At 40.5% G+C, this 11,394-nt stretch overlaps 1 protein-coding gene across 1 annotated transcript; it reads right to left on the bottom strand.

Moving 5' to 3' along the window:
* Positions 1–1,620: 1,620 nt before the first annotated feature.
* On the bottom strand, positions 1,621–9,944 carry tal1 (T-cell acute lymphocytic leukemia 1). The gene is made up of 4 exons (XM_088310498.1): positions 9,799–9,944; positions 8,096–8,759; positions 6,375–6,463; positions 1,621–4,242 (listed from the first exon to the last, which is right to left on the bottom strand). The coding sequence occupies exons 2-4, from the start codon at positions 8,647–8,649 to the stop codon at positions 3,734–3,736; spliced, it is 1,152 nt and encodes a 383-aa protein (XP_088166624.1). The 5' UTR covers positions 8,650–8,759; positions 9,799–9,944; the 3' UTR covers positions 1,621–3,733.
* Positions 9,945–11,394: the final 1,450 nt, after the last annotated feature.

An 11,394-nucleotide genomic window follows, 5' to 3' on the forward strand; every position in this document is an offset into this window, starting at 1 on the left:
GTGCCCCTCCACGCTATCGACAATACACTTGCAAAAGAAGTCCAAGAGGATTGTTTTTGCCATTTCCTATACGGAACTTTTTGGTGGTTTCATGATCGTATCATTACTGTCAAGAAAATGGTTTGAGAGAGAGTCATTCATCCATACAAGATTTGATTTGGATTTTATTCAATGATCAAGCGAAGGTTTTCTTAAATTACTTTTTATTAGTCACTGGCAATGAGTTGCATTAAGTTTATTGGCATTTTAATCACATTTTTGGATTCGGGGGGGGTGGGGATCTACAAGTTTTTCTTTTCTTTTAGAGCCTTACATTTACACGCAAGATAATCCTTACACATCTCAGAATTGGGACTTTGTTGACTTGAAGGGGAGGAACACTGGTCAACACATTTTTTTTTTTCAATTTTTTTTTAAATCAGAGATGAAAGTGAATTTTTCTAGATTATTTTTTTTCTTGTGCTGACTTTGAATCTGCCCTCATTTTTTCTTTTGCACATCAGGTTTTTGACTTTGAACACACACCACATCGAAGGATAATCACTCAGGATCATCTTTCGACAGGCGACAATTGAGTCTTTGTCGACTTTGATTGGACGCCAGAAAAGTAGACGATTAACACGTATTGCTGTACCTTGATTTACTTGAACTCACACTTTTGCTTATGCTAATTTGCGTCACTCTCATTGGTGTTTCTCTCCATTTTCACATCCTCTGTGCGAATATTGAACAGGTTTAACATTTACGATTGTCGGGTCGATTGTTTTTCAAACAGATCGTGGCGGATAAAATAATCACTCTTAACACACATTTTTAAGAGGCATCCGAGAAAGAAACCTCTGCTGACTTTGATTGGAAGGCGCAAAAAAAAAAAATTGTCCCTATTATCCACTTAATGGGGCAGGATGCTGAAATATGTTCCAATTATCGGTATGTGTGGACCGCGCTTTATCGAGTGGGAGCTCTACTGGCGCATTGCAGACACAACAGCGTATGTTCGGACAAATGCTGGGGGAGGCTGTCCAAGGCTCTTTGACAATGGCAGGATATCCTGTAGGTCACTGAGCCACGCTGACCTCGACAGGAAGTTGTCACTTGCTGGGGAGGAAGTGAGGATTCCAGCGTCCACGGAGGGAGATGCATGACGAGGATGCCGCTTCAAAGAAGTGGAATGCCACTTTCAGCCTGCGAGGGTCGCTGAGGACCGGCCACAACATTAGGTACCCCTGCGCAATATACTGTGATGAGATCCAATCCAAGAGCCGCACCAAACATTTGCTTTTGCAATGTTTGATTGACAAAAAAATGCATTTAATTTGAAATGAAAGTGAACAAAAACATTGCAACAATATATATGCCTTAGAAAAACCACAATCTTTAATTTTTTTTTCAAATTCGGCGGGCCGGATTAAAACATTTAACGGGCCGCAAGTGGCCCCCGGGCCGTGGTTTGCCCACGCCGGCTAAAGAATGACGATGATTAATTAAACCTTCTCATTGATTTACCCTGAAGCTGTGCCTAAGATTAGGATGCATGCTGCATGTATTCTACGCCATTGACCTTTTTTCTTTTTCTTGCTCCTTTGATTTTTCGATTTCAAAATGACTGAGCACATCGGAGACTTTTCGATCCGCATCTTTTATTCAGAGAGTTTTGTGTAAAATTCAATGGATTTAACATTGGATATATTCATAGATACATCGATCATACGACAAATATGTCATAACCAAACGTACAATGTCCCTTTACCGCAATTCATAAAATACCATCGTTACCAAAGGTACCAATATAGGTTACTAAGTTCTGCTAAAAAAAGCAGAATGCACAAAATCGGTCAGCAAACATGTTGACCGTCTCTGTCCGAAAACTGCTGGTGCTGTCACGATATTAATTTCTGTGCATGTGCTTGTGATTGTTGTCTGTCGGTGTTCAGCTTGGCAACCAAGGGGCTTATCTTTGTACCTTTCTAAAACTACACGGCATTAGTTAAAAACAAACAAAAAAAAAAAGAAACAGACATTCATGTCAAAATGACGTCGTGACCGACATTTTGTACACCTCGAGAATCGTCGTGTGTTCTTGTACCTCCCATGCAAAGTTGCGTAAATTCGTTTTGAGTCCGTTGTCGTTTTTCTCGCCACCAAACTGAAACGAGATTTAAATGGTACCGACATTTTGTGTTTACGACTCCCGGCCGCTTGCTTTACATATCTTCTCTCGTTTCAGCAAAACCTGTGGACAAACAACACACTATAGGTACATCTTCAACTACATTACGTTGTTCCGTGAAAATATAAAGCTATTTACAATACACCGTTGCTTGACTACGATAAGACTCAAAGGACAGTTTTTTTATGCCTTTCATACTGAGCTGTGTTCTCACGAGAATTTGGTGAGAGTGCGACCCTCTACTCCATTGTACTGCCCTGAAATGATTTATTTAAAAATAAAAACTGTTAGGATTAGGACCGGAACAACTAAAGATATTTTTGTAGTCACTTCTAACAGTGGTCAACAGCAAATTTTAATCAGAGATGGCTTTATGTGTCGCTAAATGTATTTTTGACGCTGATTTAAAAAAAAAATGTCTTTACTTTTTTTTCGTAGCACATCAGTTTTTTTTCACGTTTTTTTTAAGTTCGACCTACAGCACAACAGATATTTGACCATGCACACGTGCGATTTATCTTTGAAAATTCCACCTGTTGCTGAACCTAACCCTTAATTCATAAATATTATTGAATAAATTACTATGTTACATATTATATTAATTCTAATTTGTATTGTTATAAAAATCAGATGTGCTCAAGAAAAACAAAGGGTAGATTAGAAATGATTAATTTAGAAAAGATTTCTTGCATCTCTGATTTAAAAAAAAAAGTCAAATTTTGTTAACCAGTGTAATGTGATGACAATCTTAAATCTTGTCCACTTTAACAAGCAGTAAAGTCTCCATTTTTTTTTTTTTACTTCCCGGTAGACTGCAAATTCAGCACTTCCAAACATGTCCATGCTGGCAATCGGTTATTTAATGTTGTGCGACTTTTTCACACTAAGTGCAGTGTGAAAAGGGCTTAATTATTCAACTCTTTGTTAAGCTTTGGTTATTTTCATAGTCATCTTGGAATGAGCAATTTATGAGCTTTATGGTTTACATCTGGTTTCGAGGACTTCTAGTCATCTTACTAAATTCTCGTGAGAAAACAACCTCATTGTATCTGTAGTCATTTTGGTACACATGACATTGGTGGGCATGACAGTCCAATTTCACTTTGGATATTTGCCTCAATAAAACCAATGGTCAGTGGTCTTAATGTTAATAATTGCAAAAAGTCTTGCTTTTTTTTTATGCAGTGTTTCATTATTGTTTGGTCTCGTTTTTGCTTTGATTGCACATTGTTGTTTTTTCTTTCCAATACAATACAAGGGATTTCGAATTTGGCCCATACGTTTCTCCGTCGCTACAGAATCTCTTCGCTCGTTAAAAACCACGAAATATTTAATCCGCATGCCGTTCGCTCAAAGACATGCAGAATATACAAGTTGTTGCGCCAAATTCCAGCGTCTGGTTGTCAAGTGTGGAGACGGGAAGGTAGGTAGTCAGGTCCATGTTGTCTCGCAATGCAGAGCTTCATTCTCCATCTCAAATGACCCTCACATGTAAACACACTCTTTTCATCCTATTCAGGTTAAGTCTCACGTGTCGTGTTTTGCACACTATCGGCGTCGGGATCATCGTCGGCCGGAGCCATCCAGCGGGCGTCCATTGCGCCTGAGATGGAGCGGAGGGCCGCGTGAAGCCGCGATAGTCCTCGGAGCGGGAGGAGAGTCCTGATCCTCCATAAAGCTCTCCGGGCTGCCTTCGGCGTCCCCGTCGGGCAAGCTTCCGCAACTCGAGCTGGGCGACATGGTCTCCAGCAGGTCGTCCCTGGCCAAGCCGACCACCGTGCCCTGACGCGGCCCGCCCTGAGGCGCCCCCTCGTGGGCCCCAACTAGGATCCCGGTGTCCCCTTCAGTTGTGGCGCCAACGTTGCGCCCCCCGTCCTGGTCCTCCAGGAGGTTGGAAAGGAAGCTGATGTACTTCATGGCCAGACGTAGGATCTCGTTCTTGCTCAGCTTTTTGTCCGGAGGGTGAGTGGGGATGAGTTTACGGAGCTCTGCGAAGGCGCCGTTCACATTCTGCTGCCGCCAACGCTCGCGGCTGTTGGTGAAGATACGCCGGACAATCTTCGGTTGGCCGGCTAGACGGAGAAACATGAAAGAAACGTGAGTAATTTACAGAGCAGTTTTAAATTAAAGGAACATTACATTAAAGGAACACAGTAATCCCCCTGACAAATTTCTTTCATTTACGAATGTCCCAATTTACGAGCCGTTGCTTGATTGATTTTTTTTTTTTTTTGGTCTTTGTGCTGCTAGCCAACATTTTAGACATGAGCGAGCTTTCAGATAGACCACCGCTTGAGTGAAGTGGAAATAAAATGGAAAGACAAACTCAGATTGAAAGGGACAAACACTAAAAGATACAAATTGTCGCTTTCGGGAGGAAATGCCATATGTCCAAATTTGGTCATTTTCGTATAGTTTTCAAATCAATGCTATTTTATTTAGCTTTTTAAATGTGCAATTTAACATAATTTGGGGGTGGTGTTGTGCATATGTTGGTATGTAAAGGTATATGACAGCAATATAAGGTAGTAATACCAGTCGGGTAACGCAAGCAGAATGCTGTCTTTTGATTTTGGAGATTCCGCCCGGACTTTGACAAGATACAAAATGAAAACACTCACAAGGAGCATGGAGCTTTAGTGAATGGAAAATGGCCGAACTTAGCTGTCAGCTCCTGATGTCCCTCACTGGTCCACATCCCCCTTCAACCCATCGCGATTTAATAGTATTTTACAGCACAGTTAATTTTTTTTTGCCCCCTCACCAAAAACATACCAAAAAATGTTGCTGTCTTTCCGGGGCTGGAGCGGATTAATGGCATGTAGAGTCGTTTTTTTTTGTTTTTTTTTGGACAACAAAGTATATTTGAGTGATACCTGTCGAGTAAGAGACAAGCTGCGTATGTCGGGGAGAAGCTAAATTTAGGCTGGGTTGTTAGTGAAGATTATGTAGCCGATGTAGCCTTTCCCCACCACCCTAATGAAGACTGCCAGACACACATTATTTATTTTATGCTTTTATGAGATTTTAAAATGTTAAACAGAGCGGCGCATGACAACCTTACTTCGCTCGTCATCATTTGGTGAAGAAAGCAATGCGATGGCCAACCTATTTCGTATACTTAAAAAGAATATGTAAATCATGGATATCGAATAATTGAATGCACTGGTAGGACAAGTACTTATTACAACAACGTGCTAATTGTACTACTGGTGACATTATAAAATTCTACTAGTTGTACATGTAGCACTTCACTTGCAGTACTAATAGCATGAGGATGCCAACTAGTACATTTCCCATTAGTGCACCAAAGTGTGCGTAAATGTCTTGCAGTCGTGGGAAAAAAAGCCGTCTGAGCATTTATTCAACATCCTTAATGTTCATCTACTATGAGCATTAGTCACTTTTTGCAAAGGTATCGTTATGTCTGTCTGTCGACATCTGTTGCACCACAGTTTGTGTTCATAAATCCGTCACATAAAAGGTCACTGATACATGATGTAAAGGAATTTCAACAGAAATTTTTTTTTTTTTTAAAAGAAATTGTTCACTCTCTGCCAAACTGTTGCTTATTGTTGCTCACAAGTCAAAGCAAAATATCGGCCAAACGACGACTCACGTATTGAAAAACATGTATCGCGCTGGAAATGAAAATGACCCACCGACTGTCAGCGATAGGCATCGTTTTATGTATGTACATACTGTAAATATAAAAGACCCTAGTGCATGCAGTCACATCCTCACACCCCCCCCCATCCATGGTGTCTTCCAGGCTTTTGTCGTCCTTGGAACACACCCAATCTATCTTAATCCCTCCCTCAGCCCACTCTGCAGTAAATACTTGGCATGGAGGTGGAAGCAGCAAAAGCAGCCCCCTCCTCCTCTCCCATTCTCCCATCCTCCAACCTTGCATGTGTCACTATGAGTGGGCAATGGTGGAGAAGACGGTTCAAACCAGAAATTACAGATCTACCCGAAAAGGATCTCACTCTAATTTGATACAATTAATTATAGCTTTGACAGGGATTATTATTGATATATATATATTTATTTATTTTTGCAAGACCTGGTAGATGCATTTCAGGGGATGGATGACGGATGGCGATGAGGAGGGAGTGAGGAGGTGGGGCGCTATAACCGGCAGGTGGGAGGACACAGCAGAAGTGCGTCTTACCATACTTATAAAGATCTAAAATGCGCCTACCCTCGTCGAGTTCAACCTCATAAGGCGCCGGGCGGCGTTTTACCCTGTTGCTGGGGTACATGCTGTACTGCTCAGAATCCCCTCCAAAACTAGACGGCCACAGAAAACAAAACAAGACAAGAGCAGCACGTTACAGTCAATGTCGTTTCATATCATATATACGGCATCTGCATTATCATCACATCTACATAAAAAAAATACATTTATTCCTCGTCATCATGAAATAAAAGGAGGGGAATGCATGTTAACACTGATCATATTAGGTTTTATCATCATATATCACCATTATTTGTTGAAATGATGTAACATTAAGAAAAACATTTCTTTATACTGACAATGTGTTAGCTTTATTATCATTGTGCATCAACATGTTAATTTTTCTCTATAAACATGATCAAAATAAGTAAAATCCATTTTAACATTGGTAATATGTTCACTTTATCATCACCATCAATATACATTAAAATGTTACTTTATTTATTTTTTTTACATCTTATCTTCAAGCGAGAAATGCGTGTAAAATTACAAATGTTAGTTTCATTATAATTCAAAATGATAATTTTTTTTCTAATAATAAAAATTTTAAATGTGGACACTGCATGTTAGCCTTATCATAATTGTGTCATCAAGAATGTTATTTTTATTTGCAAAAAAATGCAAAAATAAGAGCACTTGAACAAAATGCAGATTAAAACTGCTAATATGTTCATTTTATCATCATTTTACATCAAAATGTTATTTCCCCTGACCCTCGCAACATCATCATAATAAGAGCACATACAGGAAAACTGATATTATAACTGCTTATATGTTAGTTTTATCACCATTGTGTGATCATTACATTGTAAAAAAAATTAATTTTCATTACATCATTATGTCAATATGAGCTTTCGCTTTCCCTTTCCCATAACTTCATCAACATGGATTAAAATGCTACTTTTTTGCACCCAATCTTCAAATAAACACCTGATACAATAAAATCTACATCAACACATGCTGACATGTAACTTTAATCATTACTAATATAATTTTTGCATGTCCATGAGTGATCACATCACATGCATGTAAAAAAAAGGTCTGCAAAAGACAACTAGCAGAAAAGCACATTTATCTTAACACTAATGTTATCTTAGTCATCATTCCATATAGTCACATATATATGTGTGTCTCTATCTATGTATATGCGTGTGCGTACGCGCGCGCGCGAGTGTGTGTGTGGGGGGGTGGGGTGGGTGTGGGGGTGCGTGCGTGTGTGTGTGTGTGTCATCAAATAGCGTGCATGTAATCATCTGCAAAATATAACCTAAAAACGCAGGTATTACGTCATCATTATTTTGTTTTTACAGCATATGGCATGCACAAATTGATCATCTGCATACAAAATAAATTAAAAATAAGACCTCTTGCAGGAAAAAAAAAACATCTTAACACTGATCACGTTACCTCATCATTACATCATCATTCTGCAACCTCCCTAACAAAACATTACACAAAATGTTTTTTTTAGGACCTTATTATAAAACCTCCTCCCCCGCATGCAAAGTGATGCAAATTGATATTGATGTTAATAACACCATTATTAATGTGTATTGTGTTAATTTATTACAACATGCGCCAATGCTCTGTGCAATCATAAAAATACACACATTGTTATCGTTCATCTGACAAATGAGAAAAATGTTTTTACAGTTTTGTGTGTGTGTGTGTGTGTACGCGTGTACCTGTTGATGGCGGCGAGAGGCTGCGCCAGGTTGTAGAGCATGGCCCGGGCCGGGACAGGGAACGCGTTGGGGCTCAGCTGGACCATTCGAGCGTCGTCTCGTTGGGTGTGCGGCAGTGTAGGAGGAGGAGGAGGAGGAAGAGCGGGAGGAAGAGGAGGTCTGCGGAGCTCCGTGATGGGCACCAAATGGCTCTCCGCCCTCCTCTCCAGCGCCTTTATAGCGTCCCTCCTGGAGAGCTCGATCACCGGCACTTCCCTTTTCAGGTCAAGGGCGTCGCGAGAGGCGGTTTCCTTGGCAACGCCGTTGATGACGATGACGGTCCCGTTAGTCGAGTTCTGCAGGGGCGCGTCATCAGTCGTGGAGAGCCCTCCCCCTTCTTTCTTGTCCTCCTCCTTCTTCTCCTCCTCCTCGTTCCTCCTCCTCCTCCTTCTCCTCATCCTCACCTCCTCCTCTTCCTCGCATCTGATGATGATGGACGAGTCCTCAGGTTTTGCACGACCGGACTCTGCGTCTGGACTCCCACGACAAAGGTCCGGCTGCCTTTTTTCCATCATTTTTTGTTTTATTTTCCTGGTCGCTCTTCTCACACAGTCCGGATTAACACGATTCAAACCATAATTCACGCGCCATTATAAAAACATTGGTGGTGTGTATACGTGCAACCCTATGGGGAAAAAACCAATTAGACACTTTTTTTTCTCCATTTGTACAGAACAATATCTCATTGTGTAAACATGCATTGTGGATTCCCGATCGCCGATGCGTTTAAAACCAGGCGAAAAGCCTTTTTTTTTTAAATTGATTTTTTTTATTGTTTTTAGTCACATTTTTCAGACAAAACGAACATAACTTTTTTTCATGTTTATTTTTGTATTGTCTGAAAAGCCAAGTTGGTGGCAAAATGACAAAAGCTTAAAAATATAACAGCCTTAATGTTGTGTGTCAAAATAATATTTTTAATCATATTTTTGATTGTCTGCAGTCACATTTTTGTAACGAAATGCAATTTAGCGCTTATTAAATAAATAAAATCGTCTCATTGTGCCAAAACCAGAAAGGGAGCTTTATTTATTTCAGTCTTTTTGTGTGTCTGTGTGTGTGTGTGTGTGTGACAACAAGCGCGATAATAAGAGCAGCTTTCATCTTTTTTAAGTTCAATTTTAGTCTTTAGAACACATGTCCTTTTGCTTTAAATGTTGTTCATTTATGCCATGCTTTTTGTCTGGTACAGGTTGATAAATCCTTTCGAAACATTTTTCCATAATTCTCCACGACTTAATTACGATAGCACAGAACATTTACGTATATACGTGTTACATTGGCTCAGAAAGGATGCAACATCTTTAGTCTCAAACAAACAAAAACAGCTTTTTTTTTTTAACCAAGGCGGTAGTGCTTTCAGTTTTTTTTAAACGATCCACACCTTAAATCAACACCAGCTCTGATCGATAAATAAACAAACATCAAAACAACATTTCAAAGGTGAATTTGACAGGTAAAACATTTCGAATTCCTCCCAAATGCCCCTCGTAGGCCTTGCATCCGTTCCATTAGCCTTCCGAGCATAGTCCGAAGCATCGAATAGCATAATAGCGAGCGAACCCATAATAATCCCACAATTCCATGCACATATTGCCATCAAAATCTCAAATTAGACAATAAAGCGACCCAACGACGACAAACGCCCGTTTGGGAGCACTTACCGTCGGGAGTGCTGCTGTTGATGCTACCGCGTAAGTGGAGCCATTTTGTGAGTGGGTCATCCATGTCTGACGTTTTTTCTTTTCTTTTTTTTTTTTTTTTCCTGGGCTTCCAGTGTGTGTTTCGTGCCCAAGTGTGTATGTGTGTGTACTGTACGTGTGTGTATTCCGCACCGTATCCAACGCGCGCTCGCTCGGCGGAACCCAGGCCGCAATGTGGCCGAGGGAGATAAGCGCACGGCGGCGGCCTCTTCATTCGCGATAAGCCCCCCTAAAGCCATTATTTATGAAATGATTCATTATTATTTGCCTGTCGCGGGGGGGGGGTTGGGGGGGAGCATGTACTGACGTGAGGTAGTAGACTATACTGTAACAGCGGTGGCTATCGAGGTGTTCCATTTATTTAATTTTTTTTTGAGAGATATAAAAGAAACAAAAGCTCATGTTCAGCTTTTGACCGGCTTCTCTTTTTGTCTGATAGGCTCATTTATCCTTAAATCAGATAAAACAAGACTTTATCCTTTTTGCAGCCTAAAAGGATCAATGTCTTTGAACGCATATCCCATACTATGATGAAGGTTCAATTATCACCGAGATGGGACCTTAATGGCCAATTGACACTATTCCTTTAATAATGCAATATGAGACACCTAAACAGAGAGAAAATAAAACAAAAAAATAATTTAACGGTCATACGTTACATATGTATTATTTTTTACATAAAGTACGTATGGATGCAGAACAATGACATTTTTAAATATTATTGCATGCAGTCAGGGTAATTTTGATACATTCGGAGCCATTCGAATAAATGACGGGGAAATTAATAAATAAAATCAGAACGTTTGTTTTTAAGGAACTGTGTCTATGGGGAATTAAGGAGACGTTTACAATAATATGAATGTGTGTGTGCACGCGTGTGTGCGCGCACAGTGTATAGACACGCACGAGCACACACTTTTTAAATCGTTTTGGGGTCTCAACGAACAAAACAAAATAAGTAAATAAATACAAATAAACAGGTCCAATCTGACTATTTGTGATGCCTCTGATGTCAAGATTCTTTTATGATTTTATTATTATATAATAAATTAGTACAGTGTCATTGTGTTGAGGGCCACTGGGGAGGTTTGGTGGCGGTTCCCCGGGGGAGGTGGAGAGACGTGGCCGGGGGAGATAAAGCGCGAGGCTATCGCCTTGTGGTCACACACACATCAGATAAATAAATAAAGGAGCAGCATTAACGGTGACACACTATCACGGAGCACATTTGCGGCAGCTCCCAATAGCGGCAGGTAACAACGGATGCCATTAATAACGGATTTCTGTCTGCTAATTTAATTGTATTAAATGCAACAAAACGTGCGGTTCGTTCAACTGGTGCAAAGTGCACCGTAGACGTCTTCAGATTGCTATCAGTGTTTTATGGATCGTTTCTTCTCGTGTTCCGACGGATGTTTGCAAAGCGCAACGGTCAGTCACGATTGTCTGCACGATGCACGCGCGAGCCAACGTGCAGTCACGACCGCAGTCCGGCGTTCAGTCACGACCGTCATCCTGCACACAGCACTGCATGAGAACACATGCACGGTCGGAAAT

Source organism: Idiotropiscis lumnitzeri, chromosome 12 (genome assembly GCF_059441095.1).
Source record: "Idiotropiscis lumnitzeri isolate Australia: NSW breed Sydney's pygmy pipehorse chromosome 12, RoL_Ilum_1.0, whole genome shotgun sequence".
In the NCBI taxonomy this organism is placed as follows: domain Eukaryota; kingdom Metazoa; phylum Chordata; class Actinopteri; order Syngnathiformes; family Syngnathidae; genus Idiotropiscis; species Idiotropiscis lumnitzeri.